This window comes from Rhizopus delemar, genomic scaffold (assembly GCF_000149305.1).
Source record: "Rhizopus delemar RA 99-880 supercont3.8 genomic scaffold, whole genome shotgun sequence".
NCBI classification, from domain to species: domain Eukaryota; kingdom Fungi; phylum Mucoromycota; class Mucoromycetes; order Mucorales; family Rhizopodaceae; genus Rhizopus; species Rhizopus delemar.
Genome location: NW_027137834.1, coordinates 433047 through 458847, shown reverse-complemented (window position 1 = coordinate 458847; position 25801 = coordinate 433047). Strand labels below are relative to the sequence as shown.

General features: G+C 34.5%; 7 protein-coding genes across 7 annotated transcripts; 3 read left to right on the top strand and 4 right to left on the bottom strand.

Annotated features, from left to right (window-relative positions):
* Positions 1-330: 330 nt before the first annotated feature.
* Positions 331-1121, top strand: RO3G_10402 (uncharacterized protein; the record flags this gene model as incomplete). The annotated part of the gene is made up of 4 exons (XM_067664987.1): positions 331-349; positions 420-806; positions 846-897; positions 1043-1121. The coding sequence occupies 4 exons, from the start codon at positions 331-333 to the stop codon at positions 1119-1121; spliced, it is 537 nt and encodes a 178-aa protein (XP_067521088.1).
* A 287-nt stretch (positions 1122-1408) lies between these two features.
* On the bottom strand, positions 1409-7655 carry RO3G_10401 (uncharacterized protein; the record flags this gene model as incomplete). The annotated part of the gene is made up of 9 exons (XM_067664986.1): positions 1409-1427; positions 1482-2359; positions 2419-6169; positions 6218-6483; positions 6539-6736; positions 6787-7128; positions 7183-7296; positions 7351-7597; positions 7648-7655. The coding sequence occupies 9 exons, from the start codon at positions 7653-7655 to the stop codon at positions 1409-1411; spliced, it is 5823 nt and encodes a 1940-aa protein (XP_067521087.1).
* A 207-nt stretch (positions 7656-7862) lies between these two features.
* Positions 7863-9208, bottom strand: RO3G_10400 (uncharacterized protein; the record flags this gene model as incomplete). Its single annotated transcript, XM_067664985.1, has 2 exons — positions 7863-7940; positions 8261-9208. 2 exons carry the CDS (start codon positions 9206-9208, stop codon positions 7863-7865), a joined length of 1026 nt encoding a protein of 341 aa, XP_067521086.1.
* Positions 9209-9326: 118 nt separating this feature from the next.
* RO3G_10399 (uncharacterized protein) lies at positions 9327-11582 on the bottom strand (the record flags this gene model as incomplete). Its single annotated transcript, XM_067664984.1, has 8 exons — positions 9327-9548; positions 9597-9746; positions 9917-10040; positions 10087-10453; positions 10502-10915; positions 11063-11159; positions 11208-11236; positions 11384-11582. 8 exons carry the CDS (start codon positions 11580-11582, stop codon positions 9327-9329), a joined length of 1602 nt encoding a protein of 533 aa, XP_067521085.1.
* A 5742-nt stretch (positions 11583-17324) lies between these two features.
* RO3G_10398 (uncharacterized protein) lies at positions 17325-18087 on the top strand (the record flags this gene model as incomplete). The annotated part of the gene is made up of 3 exons (XM_067664983.1): positions 17325-17340; positions 17370-17510; positions 17678-18087. 3 exons carry the CDS (start codon positions 17325-17327, stop codon positions 18085-18087), a joined length of 567 nt encoding a protein of 188 aa, XP_067521084.1.
* A 1341-nt stretch (positions 18088-19428) lies between these two features.
* On the bottom strand, positions 19429-20067 carry RO3G_10397 (uncharacterized protein; the record flags this gene model as incomplete). The annotated part of the gene is made up of 1 exon (XM_067664982.1): positions 19429-20067. The coding sequence occupies one exon, from the start codon at positions 20065-20067 to the stop codon at positions 19429-19431; it is 639 nt and encodes a 212-aa protein (XP_067521083.1).
* Positions 20068-20934: 867 nt separating this feature from the next.
* RO3G_10396 (uncharacterized protein) lies at positions 20935-25241 on the top strand (the record flags this gene model as incomplete). Its single annotated transcript, XM_067664981.1, has 12 exons — positions 20935-21612; positions 21688-21714; positions 21772-22561; positions 22647-22729; positions 22890-22919; positions 23052-23113; positions 23284-23473; positions 23529-23738; positions 23792-23867; positions 23925-24093; positions 24145-24464; positions 24514-25241. 12 exons carry the CDS (start codon positions 20935-20937, stop codon positions 25239-25241), a joined length of 3363 nt encoding a protein of 1120 aa, XP_067521082.1.
* Between the last annotated feature and the right edge of the window lie 560 nt (positions 25242-25801).

The window sequence follows — 25801 nt, the reverse complement described above, 5'->3', positions numbered from 1 at the left end:
ACAGTTATGCAAAATCAGGTTTTTTTCTGGGAGATTCTCTTAATTCTTATTGGATAATATTTATCTCCCGAAGAAACATCAGGATATTTTGAGTTTTCTGGCAAATTCTAGCTTTTACTACAAGTGAAATGAATGTTCGATTAAGAATGTGGTCTAATGATGACGCGCAGTGATTTTATGATCTTTCTCTTTTTACCAAAGAAAGAAATAAAAAAAGATCTGCTTGTTTACATGACGTCTTTGTTTGGGTGTCAAAAGTTTCATGCAGTGAATCAAAAAAATAAGAAAATTTCTTTTTCTCTTTTTTTTTTTTTTTTTTCTGTAACATAAATGGACATTATAAGAGATGGTAAAAAAAAAAAACATACAAAGAAACTAAAGAAAGAGAGAGAGAATCTTAGGTTTATTTCCTGCTATAGATAGTTCGGAATCTTCAGACGTTTCAATACAGAGTTGGATAGATTGGTTTTGTTCTTTGCCAGGACATGAATATTATTTGGCAGTGCCTGAAGAGTTTATAGAAGACGAGTTTAATCTAACTGGATTGTCCACTGTTATACCCTATTACAGACAGGCTTTAGAAATAATACTGGATTGTGAAGATGATGCAGAAGAAAAAGTGGATCCAACGATTATTGAGCCTTATACGTTCATGTTGTATGGATTGATACATCAGCGCTATCTTTTAACAGCAAATGGCATAGGGGTGATGGCTGAAAAATACTCTAATGGACAATTTGGAAGATGTCCAAGATATTATTGTTCTCAATGTTTTGTATTGCCAATAGGAAGGTTTGATGAAGTTGGTAAAGAAAGCGTATGTCTTTACTGTCCTTTGTGTCTAGATATTTACTATCCTTCATCATCCATATATCAACGTGTGGATGGTAAGAAAAAGTAAAAGAAAGAAATTTAAGATTGAAATATGATAATTAGGAGCTCATTTTGGATCAAGTTACTCACATTTACTATTTTTAATTTATCCTGAACTAAGGCCAAAGCTAAATTCATATATTTATCAACCGCGAATTTTTGGTTTTAGAGTAAATGAGTTATCTCCTGCTGGTCCTCGTAATCAATGGCTAAGGATAAGATATGAACAAGAGGTTATTATCTATTAAACAGTGTTCTTATTTAGACTAAAAAAGGAGTATAAAATATAGGAAGAAGAGTCAGTAGTACGACAGATACAAGATTTACATGTGAGTGAACCATCCTCTTCATTAAGTTCTTTTTTTCAACGTTGGATATGAGCCAATAGTTTTTTTTTTTGTATTATTATTGTTATTATTATTCAATAAATAGTAAAATATAAACATATTTTAATAATAAACTCTTTGATGCACAATATACAAAATGAAATAAGAAGGGGAATATAGATTATATACAGTTCTTTATACACATTATTCTAAATTTGATTGATTGACCTATTGATTATTTGAATAAAACGCTTCTCTGTAGATTCATATATCTTTACTCACCTCGAAACACTTTCAAATAATCGTTCAATATCAGTAGCGCACCGAGTAAAGGAATGACTCCAGAAGCTATATCTCGGATTCTTGATTAATTCAATAAATGTAATCAACAATCCCCAAGGATGAGGTCGATTCACAATCAGGCGCTCCAACAAAACGCGTGTAATTTGTTCTTTAACAATTTCCTTTGTGCTTTCTGCAAACAAATAAAGTATTACACAACTAAAATAGTGTGTATGACTATTAGGGTATCGAAGTTGGTTGGCTATTGCACTCAAGAATAGGTAACGTCCTTCAGAGTCAAGTTCATTCAGCAAATACTGAAAGATTTTGATAGGTGATCCTTGATTGACAGGGATGCCTTCTGTGATACCTGTGACACCTACATAAAAGACAAGTGCGTTCATTACAGATATATTGTATTTCGTATCCTCTTGTTCTTTGCAAAGTAGCTTTGAGAGCAAAGAAGTGAATGGTTTGGTTCTATCAGGCGATTGCAGCTTCATATAATCATCAATTTCTTGTTTTAAATTATTATTGTTTAATGTACTTGTATAGTCAGACAAGACATTAGGCGATTGATTGATATCTTGAAGTAAATCTACTTTCAGGTTGGGTGTGAATGGATCAGGTAATCGCATATGACGAGGAAATGCACTAAGTATCAAATTGCGCAGTTGAATACAAGAGGCTGGAATCACATCGCAGAAGCTGTAATGGTAATCACAAAGAAACTCTGGAAAGTCATGAAGTAGTACAAGTAATACTCTTAATGTTCCTCTATAAAGTATTCTTGTAGTGTCCTTCAATTTTGCCTTGTCGAGAAAAGGACTAAGGAATTTAAACAAAAGTATCAAAAGACCTTGAAAAGTTGGCCATCCCTTTTTAAGAAAGAAAGAATTAGATTATATATAGCTCAGTATAGTATCTTCATGATTACCTTTTGATTTTCAGATAACAATAGCTTTGGCATAAACAATCTGTGAGATACTAGTTGAAGCCAAGCAAAAGTAAACCCAGGGAATTGAGCAGGTTGAAGTGTACTAAATGTATTACTTAGCGCAGTCAAGGCAGACATATAGACAGTTTGTAATTGTTGTTCAGATGTATGGAGTTCAGAAAGCAAACACGTAAAGAACCTCAAGAAAGGACGCTGATCAAATTGCTGTTGCCGTTGGTCGTGCATTTGAGAGATGACAAGAACAATGATGGATAAGACTTTATTGAACAAAGCCAGTCGAGCATTATCGGATGATTCAGCAGCTGCCTTATTAGCTGATGGACCATCAACAGGAGGTTCTGAAAGTTCCATGAAGCAAACAACCAATTTGGAAAAAGCATCAATAGGTAAATACGTGAGTCCCACTGGCTGATTCGGCATATGCGTTTGATTAATTGTATATTCTACTGAGGCTTCAATGCATACGCGATAAAAGAGTGAAGACATGTCTTCCATCTTGAAGATATTTTGCTTGGAGAGCTGAGTGGCAAATGTCTTTAATATTTCGTCTGTGCTAGTGGGAAGTTGGTAGAGTCTGATCCACTCACTAAACAAAACATGCATTTGCTCACGGATAACAGCATCTTCTTCAGATAAACCATGAGAAGTGATTGGGTATTGTTGCAATGTAATCGGCGCGGCTGCAGTATTAGTTGGAATAGAATGTCTACGCATTTCTTCCATTAAAATCAACACGCTTTCTGGTACATTTCCTCTCAATCTACTCAATGCTTCCAAAGATTTCATAAACTCTTGACGAGCCACCAAAGAATTTTCTTCATATAAACAAGCATGAATCAATCGAGCTGTAAAATCAATAGCACTTACACGGCCACTATCAATCAGATTGGCTAACTCTTGATCTTGTTCAGAAAGGCTAATAAGATTGGCTTTAATCAATGCCACAGTCACTGGTACGTTGTATTTGCGCTCATCATCAGCATGCGTCAACCAAGAGGTAACAAGGACACCGACATTAGGTGATACATCACACAGTCTTTCCAAGAGAACAACATATGCTTCACGTCCTAATTGAGTTTCGCTCTTGTAGAGTAATTGAACAACCTTTTGCGCAAAGGTACGGGCAGCTTCACCTTTGTCAAAACTGGTCATGGCCAATAAAGACACTTGATGTATAATAGTGATAATGTCATGCTGAACAGGCAACATACTAAAGCTAGGCACATTTGTTATACTAATCAATTTCTCCAAATCAGTAATATACTGAGCAAATCTTTCTAATATTTGATGTGCGCTCGCTTGTTGCTGTTGCTGTTCCAGCATGGGAACAAGGCCATTACTATACCCGGAAAGCACTTCAGGGTGAAGCATACCCGCTCCTGCATTTAGATTGTTACGAAGCAAGCGCTGTTGAGGTTGTTCAAGAGGTAGCTGGCCTACCAACTGTCCAGCAACCGCTTGAGATGCTAATCTTGGTATATGCATAAAATCTTCATAAACACGAAGTTGACCGGCGTGAAGACCATTAGGCTTAGGATATAAAGGTTCAGGAAGTGTAGCAGCATATCTTGAGATAGAGAAAACGTCCATATCAAAGTAAGGCTGTGGGTTACCTCGCTCTCTGTGTTTCCTGCGGCTAGCATAAGCGTTTACCAGAATTTCGTCTACCTCTGCAATCACTTTCTCCATTGCTGTCTTTTCGATTATAGTGCAAACCAGGTCCAAGTTGTCAGTTGTAGTTAACGTTGCAGCTTGTTCAGCAACCACTTCGCCAAGACCATTGGCCATGAATATATTGCGCAAATGATTGATCATGCTCGCTCGAAGAGGTTCTTTACAGGTTACCATGGCTAAGCTGCCAGCCAAGCTTCTTGCCATCAGATGGGCCGCCTTTTTCATCTTGTTCTCGTCGGATTCGACAGCAAAATCCTTCAAAATTAATTCACGTGTAGAAACAGAGGCAATAGCCACCGATCTTTCAACAACAGGGCCAATAATATCAACAACAGACTGCTTGATAGCTTGTAAAACCCAGCGTTTTGAGTTCGGTTGAGTGGTATACATGGCAATTTGAGAGTTAAATGTCAAGTATGGGCCCAAGCTGGGAAGTTGAATGAACTCATCGTCCATTTTATCAAGTCCAGTTAAAGAATTTGCTGAGGACTGTGGAATAAGATTAGTGATGGGTGGTCGTGAGGTAGCAGCTGGAGAGCTTTCAGGCCTTGCAATAACGGCTGTGGTCTGTGTTTGTGGTTTCTTTGGTTTCCGGTTGCTAAGTATTTTTGTAGGCTGGATTGAATTTAATTCGATAGATAACGTTTTGCACAAAACCTCAATTTCAAACTTAAGGTTCAGTTTGAGTTCTGTATTCTGGTAAAGCTCTACTAATAATCTAAAAATAGCCATCACCCACGGATTAGGCGGCACGAACACATTGTTCTTTTTGCCTTGTTCTAGCACTTTGCAAACAAACGGAATGACCACAATGAGGCGACCAGTATCATAGCCTTCAAGAAGGAGATCTTTAAATGATATGTATTTTTGCTTAATGGGCTTGTTTTGAGCTAAAGTCATACCGCCAAGCCAAGAGCCGAGATTTTTCAGCAATGTACGCTCTGTGGATGAAGAAACAGTGTTGTCTGAATTTAGCAATATTTTGATATTTAAAAATGTCTCTCGAAGAACATGCTGATACAACAGTGGGCTGTCTAATATATTTAGAAGTAGTAAATAAAGATCATGATAATTTGGCTCTATGCTAACTCGTTTCACTACTAAATAGTTACTAAACCATGGATAGGCCGATTTTGTCAATGTGTTTTTAAAATCTGCAGATTTTGATTCCAGATTATTGCGGGCAACATTATTGATAATAAACAAAATCTTATCCTGTATTGCTTCACTGGGAGTCTCATATTCAACGTTCTCATTAATATCCTTTGAAATATCTGGTATATATATTGCTGTAAACACAGCAGGCTGAGGTGAAGTTACTTTTGGTTTGTCTTGAGATGGGTTGATTGGGGCAGATACTGAGGGCAAATCAGCCAGTATTTGGCCTTCCATTAGGTTAGGCTGTTGTTGAGTCTGCTGCATTTGCTGCTGTTGTAGTCTGCCTACTTGCATGGCTGACTTTATCACATTGACTATTTCAGGGTTTGTCAATTGAAGTGCTGGAGCCTGTGTTAGGTGAAAACAGTACTGAGGCCATTCTGATAAACGAGATTGAAATTGGGTAAGAGCTGTCAAACCAAATCTGTACATTTTGGTACCCGGTACGTGGCTGAGAGCATCAAGCACGTAACGTAGTGCTAATCCTAAAGTGGAATAGGTGAATAAGCGATGCTGAATTAATTGGCCAAATAAGACGCTTGTAATTGTTAATTCTTTGTCTGGGTATTTGGAGAAGAAATTATACTCATCCAATAAATTGTGGATCATACAGGCATAGACATCATTTTCTCTGGGATCTTTTGATTGATTAAACTTTCGAAGCCTATCTATCATCTCTTCAACTGATATTTCCCCACTGTAAATCTTTTCGTAATATGAATTTGCTTCATCTTCAATGTCCTGCTTAAAAGTTACAGCATCAGTTGCAGTATCTGATGTTTTGACAATTTTTTTAGCTGCACTTTCAGGTGTAGTAACACTAGTTTCTTTTTGACTCAACAGCACATATCCTGATTGAATCTCATGCATTATTTCTTTTTCGTTGGCGTCAAGATTACTAAAACATATTCTTTAACACCTATCAATATTATAGTTTCCTTCTTACCTCTCAGCAAGCACTTTTATAAACACATTCATTATATCTGTAGATAATGGAACAGTGACAGGAGTAGATTGTGATTCTTGTCTTGTTAATTCAGCTCTAATTTTACTGCCAAGGAAAGCTAAACATGCTTTAGAAAACACTTCACCGGATTCTTTGAGTTTGCCTTGCAACCATTTCTCAAGGTTTAGGTATTCTCTGCGTGTTGCTAATGCAGCCAAATCGATAGTGAACAAGAATGGCTGAAGTTCAAGTATAGCAGGTAATATCTATTCAATCACCTGTTAGAAAAAATTAAAAAGTTTCCCTGACTCTTTCTATTACCTTTAATTCATGGACAAACACCAGTATTCTTGTTAAAGCAGTTGGATCGTTATTGTATAATTCGACAATGTTCTTTTTGAATAATTCAGGCTTTGCTTTCCAAAATTTAGTAAATACGAAAACACTGCTTGCATTCCCCGTAAAATAATATACAATAAGTCTCGCAAATAAATCCTCGTGTACCTTATTTGCAATAGGCTAATATTTTGTAAGCAAAATAAATTTAAGCATAAAAAGCAAAAGCTTACATCTATTTGTAGCAGACCCATAAATACAAGCTCAGGATTCTTATTAACCATCATTTCTAAAAACACTTTAACATCATCGTTGATTGGAGTGTCCGCTAGTTTGATCACACATTCAATCAAGTCTAAAGAGTTTAATTGTTCTTTAACGAGCTGAGCAGCCAAAGCACGGTTGGCAGGGTTAGCATTAGCAAAATCTTCTATTTCAATCACTTTTCTTTTTGAGCAAAAAGGCAGGTTCACATAGTCGGTGGGTGCATTGGTCATTTGGTATAATGCGCTTAACTGTCCCTTTAAATTTGTCCACTTTCCAAAAAATACGTTTGCTGGAAAAGGGTTATTCTCCTAGATGTATAAAGCATAAATTTTAAGCTATTTTTATTAATGTGGACTCCTTACATGTTTACAAAACTTCCAAGCTGTTACTAATATATCAAGGCCTTTTGGATCATAAAGAAAAAAGTTTTCATGATCTAAACATTGAAAGACTTTTATCCAATCCAATGTAGGAGCCTATATAACGAATAAATAAACAAAAAAATAAAGAAATTTTCCTTGTTTTCTAACCTTTTCATTCACGCATAAAATAAAATTATCCATTCGCCAAGTCGAATCCTTGGAAGTTAATCCAACACCTGTCATATTTGTATGTGTCCTAGCCATACAACCGATGGTCTGGGCTACTTCTTTTTCAGTAATGTTGGAAACTGTTGAGAATAATTCTCGAGCTTTATTGATGGAACTGCAACATTCGTATCCTCCTTCAAAGATCATTTTGCAAATACGGCCTTCGTTTTGCTCGGTATCTTTATTACTACAAAAGACATGTTAATATATGCTATTAGAAAATAACTTGTCACTTACTTTATCATGACTGGATTTTATATAAATTAACTAGATTTAATAGAAATCAAGTAAATAGAAAAGAAAAAATAAACTCCATCTTGTATAATTATTCAAGTCTCTTTACCTTTTATATTACAATTTTTTTTTATTATTTCCTCCTAAAATTGAAAACACGAAAAAGAGGAATTACAGTACTTCCATTCTCAATTGGTCGCTTTGCCGAAAAGTTTGGTCTACTTTTCGAACTCAATTGGTCGGATTTTGGAAGTTTGTTTGGGCAGATTTTTGAGAACCAGCTGCTTGCAACAACACTGTAATAAATTATGCAGCAATTGCATAAAATAAGGGATGAATGATGAGTAAAATGGTAAAATAAAATAAGGGGATGTTTAATGAGTTAATAACATGTATCTGTATTGACATAAATGAGGATTGTAAATGATTTTATTATTATTTATAATGTCATTGAGTAGCTCAGTTCTTTTTGCTTTCATCTTTTTATACTCATCCCAGATCGTGCATAAAACATTGCAAGCCTTAATTTAAAACACTCTTCTAAAAGGCTATCTAAGTCTTTTGTTGCTTGTAATCCTGATCGCACATGCCTTATAAACGCATAAAAGTCACATACGGCAACCAATCTATTTCGACAAGCATAATCAATATATTGCCAATCTACATCTTGCTCCTTTAACTTGAATCGAAACAATTCCGCTCGCTTATACATCTTTGATCCACAACCGTAACAATATAATCCCAAAGAGGGAAAGAATCGAGTGAGAAGAGAAGATTTTTTTGTTGACTCCTGATGTTGTGCCTGAAACGATGTGGCATTTTCAATAAAACATGGCTCATAGACAATAGAGCCCAATAGTCTCTTGATAGTCGATTTTGAAAATCCTATTCCAGAGTATAGACAGGGCTGGATATCCATCGTGAGACATAGCTTTAGAAAGGGCATTCGGAGTACGAGTTCAAAGGGTGTACCTGAGGATGCCTCGACAACTTCTTTAAATAAATGAAGCCATTGTGGATCAACTATTTCCTTTTCTTCATGCTTTATAGCTATTTGATCCTTTTTTTCAAGCTTTTCTCTGATTTGCTTTAATTGAGATCTTTTTTCTTGCAATTCATCCTGCACTTTGTTCAATTCTTTTTGTGTTTCTGCTAACTTTTGTTCGGATAAAAGCTGCGCTTTTTTCTCCTTGGCAACCATAGCGTTTGCCTGCTCGAATAGCTGATGAGAAAGGTCCTCAATTTCATTCTCTACTTCAGCCTTTTTTTGCTCTGCTTCTTCAGATCGTTCAATTTGCTGAACATATTTTTGATTCAGGGTAACAAGATCTTCACGAAGCTCCTCTATCTGCTGTACTTGTTTTTGTATAATCTTTGCGTTTGAGAATTCGATTGATGGAATGGACTGTAAACTACTCAAAGTCGATATGGATGATGAAAAGGAAGGAGTTGAAAGCAATGGGCTACTATAAATCATTGGATGTGGAGCAAGTGCTGATGCACTTTTATCTTGAATCGGATCAATGATAATAACAGGATTATGCTGTATCCTTTTCCAACTCATTTTAGTAATAAATAAAAGAATAATAAAAAAAAGCGGATATGTTTGGATTATGTCGTTATTTAATCTCTTTTTTTTTTCGGAAAATTTTAAAAATACAACTGCCACTTGATGATAATAGCTATTCAAATAAGTGAACATCTGTAGGCATTTCAAGTATGGGTGCTTCTAGTTCCTGCCAATTGTTTGCGGTTAATTTTGAAAAATAAATTGCGTCTTTTGTATAGTTTTGATATAAAGTGGATATGAATGCTTGTTGCTTATGAATATAAATCATTTCAGACCACATACAATATCGGATAAATATAAGTCTATCCTGTTGCATAGATAACTCTTTTTCATCCTGTAAGGCATGTTAGTGTTCTAGTTTTTTTATGATAAAACAACTTACTGATCTTATAAATTCTTCTAATCTTTCTACTTCTGTTTCTAAACCAGGAATTCCTTTACTTTGATGTAATTTAGCACGGTTTACTGACAAGCGCTTTGTTATAGCATCTTTTTGATTTAATGACAACTTATTTCTTCGTTCTTCCAAATCCTAAGTGGCCATTAATAAAAATTATTCTTTTGATCATTACTAAAGCTACCCTAAATGAGACTAACAAATCCCTGAATATTTTCAAGTTTTCTAATATTCCATCTGTAGCATTCCCGACCTATTTATGTGATAAGTTTACAGGTAACTAATTATTATAAAAGTTACTTTACTTGACTTTCTAATATATTACTTGCACTTTGCATATGCTTTGCGACAGTCTCATATCCTCTAACAACATACTGACAATTAACACATTCTCCTGCATGATATCTCAATTCAGCTTCTGCTAATGAGCTATCAATCTTATTAGTTATCCCTCCCTATTCTGTATACACCTTACTTTAATGCAATAGAATATCTTGAGAAATCTGCAGCCTGTCCATTCATACGACGAATCATCCTTTCCATAATAAGACAAAGATTAATATAGTGATTGACGGCTGCTGTTGTTCGTTTCTTCATCTTTTGAAGCTGTTCATCCAAATTTTCAGGTATAACAGATTCTAACTGTTGAATAGGAATCCGATGCTTTCTTTTGAACTCTTCTTCTAAGCTTGGTCTATTCTGTTTACGCCAAGCTGCTAATTCAGAAGGCTCTGTAAGAAATTTGGATACAATTTCATCTTGACGTAACACAGGATGACGGATCACAGCATTGATAAACCTCGATAAACCTCTACGCCTTTTTTCTAAGAAGGCTGTATCTTCTATGTAAAGTATAAATAAAAAGATGCTTACTATTTATATAGACTTACTTCCCCCTAATTTCTTGGGTGGTAAATTAGGTAAAGCTCTAAATGGATAACGCTTTAATAATACTTCCCACAACCACCAAAAGTCACTATATCTTCTCAAAACAATAGAGGATCTTCTTTCATTGGTAACAATATAGTTGACGTGCTTAAAGATGAAACCTTCTCTTTCTGGTGCTACCGTTACTGCTATTTCCTCTATATTTTCAAACCAGTGTCGGGTATCCAATAGTGGTTTATCGTCCTTCTTTTTAACTGTTTCCTTTTTCATACCAGGATAAGCATTCATAACTGACTTGATGGGCTCTTGTTGCTGCTGCTGTTGCTGTTGTTGTTGTTGCTGCTGTTGTTGTTGTTGCTGCTGTTGTTGTTGTTGTTGTTGTTGTTGCTCGATAAATAGACTTGGTTCAGGTAAATCTAATTATATGACCATATTAATGTTCACCCTCTTTTCATATAACATTTTATATGTTACAATTTCTATTTCTATGTAAGCTTTCGAGACTAATGTCTATTATTGGATGAGCATCTCATTACTATTATTACTTGTATTTATTCTTTTACCAAGTTTATTTTGAGCACAAGCCAATAAAGCGATAGTTGTATTGAATTCAGGCTGAGTTACATAAGACGCGCCATTTGGTACTACGATTTGCATAATCTATTTAAAAGTTATATAAAACGTATTTTCGTAACGATTATGTTTTACTCTTTCAGTTTGATTTGCGGTTATTTTTCCTTTAGATAAAATATTATTAAGCGCTGTTAAAGACACTCTACCGGATCGTTGATGTTGAGAATATAATGTTTCGTAGATGTCAGGTAAACGTATACCGCCTAAGAAATAGCTAAGCACAATAAATTATATTATATATATTATATTACTCAAGACATTAGTAGCATTGTATTCAGCTCGCTTTCTTGTTAATGGTGAAATATCAGAAGCGTCAGAAGTAGTATTATTGGCAAGTGGTGGAAAATTAGGTGTTGAGAATGAACGACTTATGTCGGGAACACTTGACACAAAACTATTGCCCCAAGGGTCTTCTTCATACTGTGAAGCAAATATAGAAGAGGTAGTCATTGTATTTCCCAAAAACGAACTTGAAGCAGTATCGAAAAAGGAATTAGAAAGTGGATCGTCGTCTTCGTGAAGCATCGTCATTAAATTGGAAAAAGGAAAAATAAAAAATAAAAAATAAAAAATGAAAAAAAGGAAAACAAAGAATAAGAAAATTCGGAAATAGAAATTTATTATTATTTTTTATAATTAATGATTGTATTATTAGTTGAAAACAGTTTGTGTTGAAAGAACAGTTCCTTTTTTTTATTGTTATAGGAAAAAAATGCATTTCAATCAACCATCAAACTTATTCTCTAATCAATGCCAAGTTTTCGCCAAGAATCTTCTATTAAATGCGCAGAATCCCTTTCTCCCTTAAAAGCATGTTAATTGTACTATTCAAAGTGTACTTTCTTTTTAAATAAATAAAACGCAATGTGAAAAAAAAAAAAAAAAAAAAAAAAAAAAACCTATTTTTTATAACATAAAAGTAGGAAAATGTTCTTAATTTGGCAATTTATTTTCCCTTCATTCTCTAAAAAAAAAAAAAAAAAAAAAAAAAAAAAAAAAAAAAAAAGGGCCAGAAAAGGGAGTAAAATATAACAAGGCAGAGAAAGCCGATCTCTTGATATTAGCATTGGAAACAGACAGCAAGACTAACAAAACGCGTATGGAAAATCCTATGACAAGTTTCATATAATTTCTACCTTGGTATAAACTAAGATCTCTAGCTTAAATATTTTCCCTCTTCACTTTCTACTTATCTTTCTTATCTGTGAGCTTTTTCTGAACTTGTTTCATCTTTGTACATGAAATTGCTACACGAATAACAGTTAAATAATCTAGGGAATGATTATTATACAACTTTGAAATGAGATAGGAAAGTTGACATCATCACAGAAATTATCTAATAAATTCTCAAAGTGCCCTTCTAACTTTTCCAGTGCATTCACATATTGTCTTTGTCTTTTTCGTTTCCTCTTCTTTTCTTGATACATAAAGATATCGTTCCACAGAAATCATCACACGATATGCCCATAGCTTCATGTCAGCTGCTTCTTTGTTATTTTCTATTGCCAGGCTCTTTTCTCATGATGTTTTGTAACTCTCCTCCTTCTCTTCGGAATTTTCCTATTTCTGCAACCATTTTTTGCTCCTTTGTGTGTTATTACATTTCTTAATAAAGAGCTAGAAATGTGGCTTGATAAGAATAAAATAGATTTAGGCGAAACATTTACGACACTTGTGCAATTACGCTTCGAAACACCACATAAAGCATGTCTAACTGAACTTGGTGTTCCTTTCGTCATTTTAACATGAGTTTTTTCTCTTCTCAATTTATCTTTCCCTTCTAATGTACTAAATAACAGGTCTTCCTTTCTTACCAAATTAATGATTTTGAGTATCCTACCGCTATTTGTTGAAGTGCAATTTTTTTCTTAAGGCCAAAAGGGACTTCTGCTTTTATTTGCTGCTATATTTATATACTAATTAGTAACATTATATCTCTGTTAAGAGTTTATTTGTAGGAATAAACCTTTATTCACTTGACTAGCACTGATACATGTAAGCTCAATAACATCAACTATCAGAAAAAGTCGCTTATTTAGAATTCACTTTTCATAGTATCTTTTGAAAATCTGAATACTATTTAAAAGAACCAATTTCTGCTTGATACGAGATGAATTCTATATACCAATATAAGTACCAATTAGCTTTTATAGCTTTCTTATATAGTTCAATTCTGTATCATAGTACTTTATAAGATATAAATTGATTATCTCGTATCTTTTCTTTGCATTCAAGCTAAATCAGCCGCTGTCTTTCATAACATGATTGTAGACTATAATACTTTAATACTATCTGATCCACTTACTATCTCTTGTTGTAAATTAATCGCTTGCCTCCCTTGTTACTATCCGATAAAAAACATGTGGATCTTTTATATTTATTGATTTCCTCGACTGTTTTATCTTGTACTTTATCGTCAGCATGCCCATTAGGGCAACGTTTGTTGCAGTTTATTTGACCCTCCTTTGAATCCTGTATATACACTACCTTCATCTCTTGTCGACTTTACTCATTCTTTTATCCTTTACAGCTCTGAATGAGAAACGACATTATCCCAACTCAAACCATTTACACTACTCCGTTGTTAATAACATTAAACTACTTCAAAAGCTTTCAGAACCAAGAGCCATAATAATGCTTCTATTTATAATTTCAGATTGACCTACTTGAGTCAGATTATCATCAATGTTTATATCATTAAGCTGCTCTATGGACTCGTTTGGTTGAAACATACTTTTTAAGCTAGAGTTCATAACAGCAAATAAATCTTGATTTTCAAAAAGAAGGCCATATTGTTTAATAGAGGTAACATTAAAAAAGCGTTTGATTAAGAAAAAGAGTAGCTAGAGAAGCCTATTGCTTAATGATACAGCATTATAGATTCTTTTTAGTTTTAGCGTGTTTAGTAATATCCTATTGTATTCTTTCCTTAGAAATAAAATATCATATTATCGAACTTTTTTTTACCAATATCATGAGATATGGCTTGAAGGTCGTGTTATGGATTACTGCCAGAACCAAAAACGATAAAACTATTGATATTAGCTAAATTAATGTTCATATTGTTTGTATTGATTGATAAAAGGAAGGCAACTTTAAATCTTTCCGAGCATTAAAATATTCGATAACCTCATTACGCTCTTTGATATTTATTAAACTATCAAGATTATTGAAGGGAATAGGCTTTAAGAGTCATGAAATTGGACAAGATATCTGATCCCATCGCCATTTGGGATAGAGGGAGAACATAATAACCATAAGACACCATTCTTGTCAACAACTTATAAAGCAAGGTTGACTTATTATTGTCCTTAGTAGAACCTTTTAGTTATTCTATAAAGCTCATTATGTATCTTTCAGGTGCCACAAAACACAAAAAGATGAGAACTTGTATTCTTGAATCAGGTAGCGATATCAAGGCTTTGCATCTTATTTTAACCGTTACTTGCAAAGAAGCCAAAACTTTTAGTTAAAATACTCTGAATCTGATTTTCTGCATCTCGTTTAATAAAAAGTGCAAGATGACTTTGGTCTTACTGGGCATTAATTTTTAATATCCTTTTTGAAATTCTTTATATGCATATACTGATATGTGAAATATAAAATTTAAAATAAGTCATACAGATTGGCTGTTATTTTCGATAGTTCTGCATTTTTATCCATGCTGTTCAATTCTAAGGGCTTTAAATACGCTTTATCTTCGACTGACAGAATATAGATGCCATTATTACTATAATCTTTTTTTTTTCTAGCAAGGGCAGAACAAAGAGTATAATTCTTATTACAACAGTGCTTAAATAGCTATAATATGATATTCGTGCGTATGTTTGCTTGCTGATTGTATTGCTTTAATTTTTTTTTTCCGTTTGCTTTCTTTTTATACTCTAATCCTTATCTCAATTGTCAATTTCATAAGCCCATATAAAGGAATCAAGTAAAAAGAAAAATCGATGTGGCAAAAGAAAAGTAGGTAGATTTTCTTCAAAATAAGTAGCAAATGTACCTTTTTGCAATAACTTGAGATCAATCGTAGTAGACAGGACTTTCTATTTTACTGGATTACCTGGAGCATGATGATAATACTTGGCAAGACTATTCTCATTGAATGATGTACCTGCTGTTATATATTCCTCTTCTTCTTGGCTTTTCAGTTTTTTTAATCAGAAGACAGAAGTGAGAATATAAATAAAAAACCAAACTTCGTCAACGCCTGTAAAAATGTTTAACGAATTTCTAAAGGAAGTCAATGGGAAAATTTACTTTGACATAAAAGAGATTAAATATTTAAAGAAATGGAAAAACAAAGAAGGAATGAGTTGCTTATTCACATATTTAATTTATAAAGTGAAGAAGTAGACGAATTATAAAATGGTATGATTTGGATGTAAAGGGCACAATAAGTTTACTTTATGCTTCTGTAATAAGCCAAATTACTTCCGAGTTAATATACATGTACATGTAAAAAGCTATAGCCAAAATTTATTTCTTCCCGTAAGAACAAAAAGGGAAGGTCCAATAAGGCAAGTTGCTTGTATATTACACCAGCTTGTGTCACCTTCTGTCAGAAAACAATGGCTTCCCCATCCTCTTATTCGCTTACTCAAAAATAAAAGTTCCTAGCCTTTCCCTTTTCTTTAGTATAACCATCTATATGTATTTTTATCTATGCATTTTCCTCCTGCAAAAGAAAGATATATTTTCTTACTTTATTCTTTCATGAAGACGACCAATCTTTGAGTGGGTTACACATACTTGATCTAGTTTCCTTCTCCACAAAAGATATATTTTTGTAAATTAGTAAGCATAAAGTCAAACTTCAAAACTCATTATCGACTACTGATTATCTATAATTTACAACTATTACATGTTTATTATAGGAAAAGGATAAGATTTAGCATCTTACGTTGCGTCCAAATCTCTCTTTTTGTTAATTGATTGCTAACCTTTCATTTTCTGCTTTTCATTATTAAATTTTTGACAGTACATGAAATTATCATCCTTTTAAAGCATCTTCCTTGCGATGTGCGGCATTCCTCGAAGTACTGCATATGAATTAATAAATGAATTCAATGCAAGTAAGGCACTGTTCTGCCTGGAAATAATCCAAGAAAAACTAACAACAAAGCAAAGAAACTATTCCCTCAACACTCGGCATTTTTGATTGGACTCTTCGACATCAACCCTTCAATCGTCCTGGAGGAAGCAAGAGTAAGATTATGTGAGGCGTTTCCTGGGCTAGAGATTTCCGTTGTTGCGCTTTATAAGCATATTGTAGAAAAGTATGCGTTATCTTTAAAGCAAGCAATGAAATACACAGCTGAACGAGATGCACCCAGGACTATCAAACTTTGTTTTGACATCATTATTCAATGGAAAGCGGCTGGTGTTGATTATCAAAACAATTGTATATTTGTTGATGTGGCCGGATTCCACACTCAAATGATTAGAGGTCGTGCGTGGTCAAAGAAAGGTGATCCCACAATCGTGAAAGTTCATACACAAAGGGGCGTTAATATAAGTATCGTTGGTTGTATAGCTTCATTTGGTGTTATAAACTTCTCAAAATTTGAGTCTTTGAAAAAAAAACTGTTACAGAAAAAATTGAAAAGGAATTTCCCCAGCAACAAACAAGCAAGAAAAGAAAAGCTGCTACCCAAGATGTAGGAAAGCCTAAACAACTGCCAAAAGGGACTACAGCTTACCATATTGTAAAATTTATGGAATCTGTAATGGATGTGTTAGATAGGCACAACAAAAAAGGTATATTTATAGTATTGGATAACTGTAGAATTCATCACTCTCGCTTTGTTGTCGATGCCATCAACAATAGAGGCCACAGTCTTCTTTTTATGTCACATTACTCTCCTTTTTTGAACCCCATTGAAGAATGCTGGTCAAAAATAAAGAAGATAATCCGAAGAAGTCCTCTTGATAAAGCAGACTCCCTCACTCCACGCATTACAGAAGCTTGTAGTCAAATTACTGTAGAAGATTATAAGGGTTGGGTAAGACATTCTGAGACCTATTGGGATAGATATCTTGCTAATGAAATAATAAATAAAGTCTAAAATACAGTCGTTCCAACACCAAAGGGCGGGTTACACTTTTCCTATAACTTAACAATAAAAGATAAATGAGTACTTATTCCTTCTAAGAAGATGGTCAAGGAAGAGTCTTTGACGAAAAAAGGAAATGACACTGTGGATTGGTAAAAAGATCTGAACCCATTTCATTTAGAAACATCAACCAGTATTAGACGCTGTTATGATTCTCAGGGACCAGAGCAAGAATCGATTGCTGAGGACTTGGATACAAAAATGCAAGAGGTTACTGCTCTTGCAGAAAAATTAAAAAAAAATCAAAAGGGCACTACCGTGAGTACATCAGTGAGCAAAAACTACTTTTTGTTTACTACAACAGAGTAAAACTTTTCAGTGCTGTGAAGTCTGGTATATATTTGGTTTTTGAAAAACGAGTTATTAAGCATCCTTCAATAATATTTGGAATGTATTTACAGAGCAAAATGAACAACAATAACAATATAGACAAAGCAGCTAGTAATAGTCAGTGGGGAAAATGCAACATACGTTACAAGAATAAAATCAGTATTAAACGAAACAACAGTGGATGGTGCGAATTGTGTCATGCAAAAGAAACTTGCAATAAAAAGAGAAAAAGAACTGATTCAGGGACGGACTTTAGCTTTGAAGACGGTTCCAGATTTGCCATTGTTGACCCTGAAAGCACCATAAAACAAGAAAAACAAGGGCCTTGTGCAACACAAATGTCAGGATGCCAGCCACTTGAACTTCCTATATCTAAAGAGGACAATAACAATTCTACATCTATGACATCGTATACTTTATTAAAAGACAGTGAATTTACAAGACTAGCGAAACTTTTGGAATTTGAAAGTTCAACATTATCAAAAAAATATGTCTGTTCATTCCGATAACCGAAACTAGAATTACCAATGGAACTTCGAAGTCTTTTCAACTTTCAAGATGCGTTTTCTGCCAACAATATTAACTGATGAAATTCCCCATTAAACAAACATGATGATAGTATTTATATGTCACAAATTTGGCAAGTTCATTTCACATCAACAACGCCCTTTTCTTTAGCAATAATGTGTATTCCATAACAGCGCCACTGCCAAATCTCCATTTTATTTATTCTAGTTTCATGATAATTCTATATATGGTTTAAAAAATGTACAGATAGCAGTTATTTTGTTAATTTTACTTTATCATAGAAAATATTGAGGTTGTATTAAGTTTTGGATATAAATGTGTAGTCCTTTACAGAGACACCAAAAGACAATTGCATGAACAGTTTCTGTCCATTTCCAAAGCTCAGCCAACGTTGCGAAAAGCTGTTTTCAGACCAGATTATATAATACACCTCGTAGTAGCTACGCCACTCGTACAATCTTTAACGATGGAAGATACAGCTCCTCTATCAATTGTATTTTCACTAAGGTCGCAGCCGAGGGTCCACTACTTGTAAGCGCCGAAGGTCATCAAACAAGATTCCTACGTCACATCGGAGCACTGTTCATAAAAACATGATAATTATTGTACAAAAGGTTTAAAATAAAAAGCAAAATTTTCCGTAATGTGTGATGTAAGCATACCTGATTTTGATAAAAAACTTGCTGAAAATCCAAACATTGGCGAAACGAAGTCGAATAATGTGATAGATGCTCCCAGAGCCACGCTTTATTTTCCTTTTTTATAATAAAATAATATTTTCCCTTTCTTCCTTATATCTTTCAGCCTAAGTATAAGTATTCAATTTTTTTTCTTTTTTTTTTTGGGGAGGGGAGGGAATAAGAAACAAAATATAAAAATATATAGAGCTAATTAGATTCCTAGAAATCGACGATATCATGGGTGGGTATCTATCACATTATTCGACTTCGTTTCGCCAACATTTGAATTGTGTTAGGAACGACACACAATAATATGTATTGTTTATTGTAAATGAAAAGACAAATATATACAGTCCGATCGTTTTGCTCTCTTTTGGAGAAACTCTAAGTTTTGATTTCACTATTTTATTTAGGTATTCGATGCATAGCTATATATCTCTTATTACTTATCAGTATTTTCTACAGTATATAAAATGATAATAAGACTTTTTTTTTATATAAGGAGCTATGAGCTCGGGTTTTTATTAAGTGACAGATAATGATGGCACATGAAATTGTTTTTGATATGGGTTTTTTAAATTTTGAATTGTTTTTTTCCTGGTTTTGTATTTATAGAGTTAAGCATGTACAGTTTAATGGCAGTCAACAAGATGAAAGATCCGATAACTGTAAATGTGGAAGAGGCAGAGGAGAAATCCCACTTGATAATAGCGATTCATGGAGAGAAACGGACAAGACTTGATTAACACAGCGTATGGTGACATCCGTAAGGAAAGGACGATGATCAAAAATAAATGCCCAGTGATTGCGCCATATAGCCAACAAGATGGTACTAATGAAAACAGAGGGAGCATGGACCGTATCAGGGCGACATTTAGGGAAATCTAGGAGGAACAGTGCATGACGTAGCGAATATTTCGAAAACGGCTGTTCAAACTGTGAATCCCAGAGAAGAGACCAAACGGCAAGCTTTTGAGGACAGTCAAAGAGGAAATGGGAAGGTGTTTCTTCCAGGTTCTTGCAAACAGGGCATAGTTTAGATGGCAGGTAAAGGTTCGACCGACAAGGCAGTTTATTATGGATTAACCTGTACCATATGTTGCGACTTTGTGCTCGGAGGGGGAAGCGCCATAGAAGAAGCCATTTTGATGGGGGAAGATCAGGGTAGAGGGTCGAAGAAGACACCGGAGGACTACATAGACGACGGTACCGTTTAGATGTGAGGTGCAGTTGATCACCGGGTTTTGGAGTCAAGGACAAGGCTACCAGGAAAGGAGACATGTCGATATGGGTGTGAGCAACCGGGATGAACGATGAGCTGGGACGCAAGAAAGCCCGGACAAAAAAAAGGATAAAGCTTCATATGATCAGATCGGACCCATTTAAGAAAGCGTTTTGTGAGGTATGGGTGTAGAGAGATTTCACGAGCAGATCTAGGTCGTAACCTCCCAGAAATAGGATCAGTCATGTACACACTAGAGCACAATAAACGAGCCATTGAACTTGGTAACAGACAAGAAGATGATGGTACAGAAACATCGCCTAGAGTGAGACAAAGAGCTGTTTGAGGGTTAATTACCACTTTGTATGATAATAAGACTAATTATTTAAACAATGTTTTTTATTCATGCAAAATCCAAAAAAGGAAAGTATTGTTGTCAATAATAACCACCTAAAACAGAGGATATTTGTGGTGCAGCGAAAAGATAGATTCAACGTAGATAAATAAAAAAAAGCTCATGGAACACACAGAAGTATATCGATCTATTAGTTATCCAATTAGTGAATTTTCTTTATTTCCCTCTTATTTGTGTATAATAAACATTCTATTAAACAATTTATTGTCTTCAGGCACGTTAACCTTATTTAACTATAAATTGAAGTTCAGATATACGATAACTATTAGACGTAAATCACTGAATTCAATGTAAATGCTTTTTAACATGTACTGTGAGAAAAACTAAAAGCAAAGCTAAAGTTACGAGAAAACTAAGGACCATCTGATGCATGTCTATTTTAAGAACCATAAAGGGTTTATTTTTATAAAATAAGGGACCTTAAAAATACAATTTTTAGCTGTATCACCACACTTTATTTTTTAAGTACATCCAATCGTCTCCGCTCCTTTTCTTTTCTTTATTTGTTTGCATGTCGAATCCAATAGCCGATACAGCAGACTATTTTGTTCGTTACAAACAGCAACAACAACAGCACTATTTTCAAGAGGCACCTCAACGAAATGTACCTGATAGACCTTGGACTCGAGTCCTTAATCGTATATCGTTTTTGATTCCACCAAGTCACTCACATGCAGATGATGACTCCATTTATAACGATCGAGACACATTTGAACTCATGAAAAAGTCGGGTGAAGAATCTACAATAGACGAAGCATACAGTACTTTATCAGCAAGAAACGAAAGTGAGTTGAAGCCAAAAAAAATAGAAGAGGAAAGACTACCTTCAGCTGACGATCTCCCAAGAACAATACTAGCAGACGAACAAATCAGTGGGTACTTTGTTCACCCTTACCCCGAACAACAACAACAACAACAACAACAACAGCAGCAGCAGCAGCAGCAGAGTCGACTTAGAGAAGAGAACAATGATGAAAACTATAAACCAGTAACATTTCCCGAGGAAGGACGAATAAAGGATAGATGGGATAGGACAATAGATAAGCTTAAGTTAATAGCTCATTTAACAAGTCAGTTACCTAGTGTACAGCCAATCCTTGGACCTTCTCATACCTTGGCTACTTATTATCCACCTGCATTTGATCCTTTATTTACTGCATTTACAAGAGACGAATATGGAAGAAAATTGGTAAAATCACCTTTGTTTAAAAAACAAATTTCACCATTTTTTCCTAGCTCTCATATTTCTTATTATTTTATATAGCCTCCTATATTACTACAGTGTATTTATGTAAAGAAGAGAAGACAAACTAGCCACTTTTCAGATTATTAACAGCCATATATGTAGGCTACAGCTACAGACTCTGAATACATTGATGGAAGTAACCAGTGGGTATTTCGTATAGAACTTCAGTATGGTGATGTAAAATGGGTGATTCGACGCAACATTGCTGATTTTATGGCACTTCACATCAAACTTAAAGTGAAGTCCAACTTGTACGACTTTGTTCCTGATCCGCCAAATTTTCCAAATCAACTATCGAATTTGCTAGATACAGCCAAATCAACTATCGGCCTTTTTGAAAACAAGCAGATGTACACCACTCGACGCCTTGATCTAACCAACTACCTCAGAGAGCTCTTGCTGCGTGCTCATGCAATAGCAAGCTACGACATTTGTGAATTTCTAGAACTGTCCGCCATCAGTATCGTACACGACATGGGTTGGAAGGGTAAGGAAGGTTATTTGAGAAATCGCATTCATCATGTTGCGCCCCGATGTCTTTGTATATCGAGATTCAAAAAGCGTTGGACAACCGAATGGATCATCCTCCGTGATTCTTACATGGCCTTCTGTAAGGACGCTGCATCAAGTGAACCTACGGACGTGCTACTGTTTGATAGTTCGCTTAAATTTGAAGTACATGAACCACGAGTTTATTTAGGTAGCTATCACATCAAGATACGCAATCAGTCGAGAGAAATTGAAATCAAAGGAACAAAGAGGGAAATCGATCAATGGATAGAAAGTATTCAAAAGGTAAAAAGTGAAAGTCCCTGGGTCTATCACCACCGCTTTGGATCTTTTGCACCCATCCGTCACAATGCAAAAGTGAAATGGTTTGTTGACGGTGAAAGTAATAAAAAAAGAATACATGTATTTTTTCCCTCTATCTTTCTTTAACTCATAATTTTCTTTTTCTTTCTTTTCTCCTTCTTCAGATCATTTCAATGCTGTAGCTGAAGCTCTTTTATCGGCCAAAGTTGAAATTTGTATCGCTGATTGGAGGTTATCTCCTGAACTGGTAAAATAAAATGAAGAAAGCTCAAACGTAAAATTGTACGAATTAAATGAAAAAGTAGTATTTAAGAAGGCCTCCTGAAGAGAATCAAGATTTTAGATTGGATAGATTATTGAAACGCAAAGCTATAGAAGGTGTAAAAATCTATATTATTGTTTATAAGGATATGTCCCTTGCGCTGACTATTGATTCTGTACATACAAAACAACATCTTCAAAACTTGCATCCAAATATAATTGGTAAGTGCGCTTTTCTCTCTTTCTCTCTCTTTTTTTTTTTTTTTTTTTTTTTTTTTTTTTTATATATACTAAACATTATTATAAAGTACAAAGACATCCAGATCATAGCTTATCGAACGATACAGTCTTATTCTGGTCACACCATGAAGTATGCATATATATTATTGTTTCAGAACAAATAGCTCATTGCATATTTGTTAGAAAATTGTAGTGGTCGATAATCGGTTAGCTTTTCTTGGTGGACTAGACTTGTGTTTTGGGTTAGAGAAAAAAAAAACATGGATTATGACATTTCACACACTGACATATTCATCATAGACGATACGATACACATGCTCATTCATTATCTGATTTCCCTGCCGAAGGCCATGACCGTGAAGTGTTCCCAGGGCAAGATTATTCAAACCCAAGAATGAAAGATTTTGTTAATGTTGCTCAGTACGATAAAACCTTGGTTGATAGAACTGTCACTCCCAGAATGCCTTGGCATGATGTGACACTTGGTGTTGTAAATTATAACCATATTTTTTGTATGTCACTTTAACTAATTATGTATCATAAAGGTTGGCCCTATTGCTCGTGATATTTCAAGACATTTCATTCAAAGGTGGAACTTTTTAAAGGCTTCAAAAAGTATGCACAGACGTACTGTTCCTTTTCTTATGCCCAAGGGTGAATATGTAGCAGCAAGAGACGAAAGTAAATTTATGGGCACTTGTAAAGTACAATTGTTGAGAAGCTCTGCTAGGTGGAGCAGTGATATTGAACGAGAAGTAAGAAAGTGATTATACCACTCTTTCAAAATATCTAACAAAGCTTTCTTTAGCATTCTGTTTATAATGCTTATATGGAATGTATCTCACAAGCTAAGCATTATGTCTACATAGAAAATCAATTCTTTAGTAAATGCACATATGTAAATCAATATTTGATGTTCTAATTAATTACATTTTTTATAGTTAGTACAACAAAAGAAGATAAATTACTGAGAAATAAAATTGCCCAAGCACTTGTATCTCGTATTAAACGAGCGCATGATAACAACGAGAAATTCCGAGTATATATCATCATACCTTTAATTCCTGCTTTTGAAGGTGATTTAGCTTCAAGCGAAGCATCTTCCGCTAGGTAAAGAGGAAAAGCAGCACATTTTTATTATATGGCTAACAGTTTAAATAGGAATGTAATGCATTTTCAATATACAACTATATCAAGAGGTGGCAATTCAATTATTGAAAAGTTAAAGGAGTACGGCATAGATCCAGATAAATACATTAACTGGTTCAGCTTGAGAAATTATGCAAAGCTTAAAGTACCAGCAAGAGCTGAAAATCCATTTGATGATCTAAACAGAGTTCCATCCAATCAATCTTACTCTAGTTCAAAACCAAGAAGGAGTCAGCCAACTTTAGATGATAGATTTAATTATGTAACAGAAATACTATATATTCACAGTAAATTAATGATTGTTGATGATCGTATTGTATTAATGGGATCAGGTATGAAATAAAAGAGAGAAGCTTACTATTTCTAATGCTTTTCGCATAGCCAATATCAATGACAGATCCCAATTAGGGAATAGAGATTCAGAAGTGGCTTTGCTTGTAGAAGATACAGAAATGGTCCCTTCTTTTATGGATGGCAAAGAATATAAAGCAGCTAAATTTGCACATACACTTCGTATGCAACTGTGGAAAGAGCACTTGGGTTTGCTGAACTTTGATAAATGGTCAGACTTACTAAAGGGAACAGCAGAAAAGCGAATTAATAACAGTATTGAAGCGGGCATCTCGCGGCACTTAAGTCTTTCCCCAAGCTTGCAGAGATCACGTAATAATGCAGAAGACATTAGACAAATAGAAGCAGATGAGCCCGTCAAGATGCTAGATAGGGCAAGTAGAGCTTACAGTTTATATGATACTTTCAAAACCCACCGTCATCCAAAACGACATGATGCAGCAGCACTTGATCCACTGTCTGATCGATTTTATAATAACATTTGGATGAAACGCGCAACAACAAATACAACTATTTACCGGAAACTATTTCGATGTGTGCCTGATGATACAATTCACACTTATGATCAGCACCGAGCATTTATGCCAGCAGACGTTGGCCATGTAGCAGATGCAACGTTATCTGAACCAGAGATATGTGAACAACTAGAACAGGTTCAAGGACATATTGTATTATTTCCAAAAGATTACTTGAAGAACGAAAATTTATTGTCTGGTACTATCATTGATAGTGTAACACCACTTGTTATTTTTACTTAGTATTATTATATAAATCTGTTGCTGTTATTCCATTTAAACTAAATCCATGAACATCCCTTTTGCCCTCAATCTCCTCTATCTTTTTTGTATTGGTTTTTATTATATTTTTGGCTGCTTCAACCTTTTCGTCTAACAATGATTGATCTAAGTACATGTGTTAATGGATCTACTTTACATAATGAAGCAGTATTTGCTTAACCTTTTTCAATCAGCCCTTTTGCATTCTCTTTTGGAAGTTGAATAAACATATCACCGAAAAATGTCCATGCCTTCTTTTCATCTGACTTTTTTATTTGTGATAAGGCTTCTTTGTTTGAGTTTTTTCTTTTATCAAAATCAGTAATCTAAACTGTCTTGGTTATTGATCTAATCTATGCATAAGATACTCCTTTTTATTACGGCTTGTTTGTTAATTAATATTTCTTCTGCTAGATGTTCTTTTTCAGCAAGAACTATAAAGAACTTTATTTAATTCTTGATCAATAGATTTAATAAAAAGAATTACTTTGTTCAATTTGATTAGCAATAGACATTTTTTTTATTCAAGAAATAAATTATAT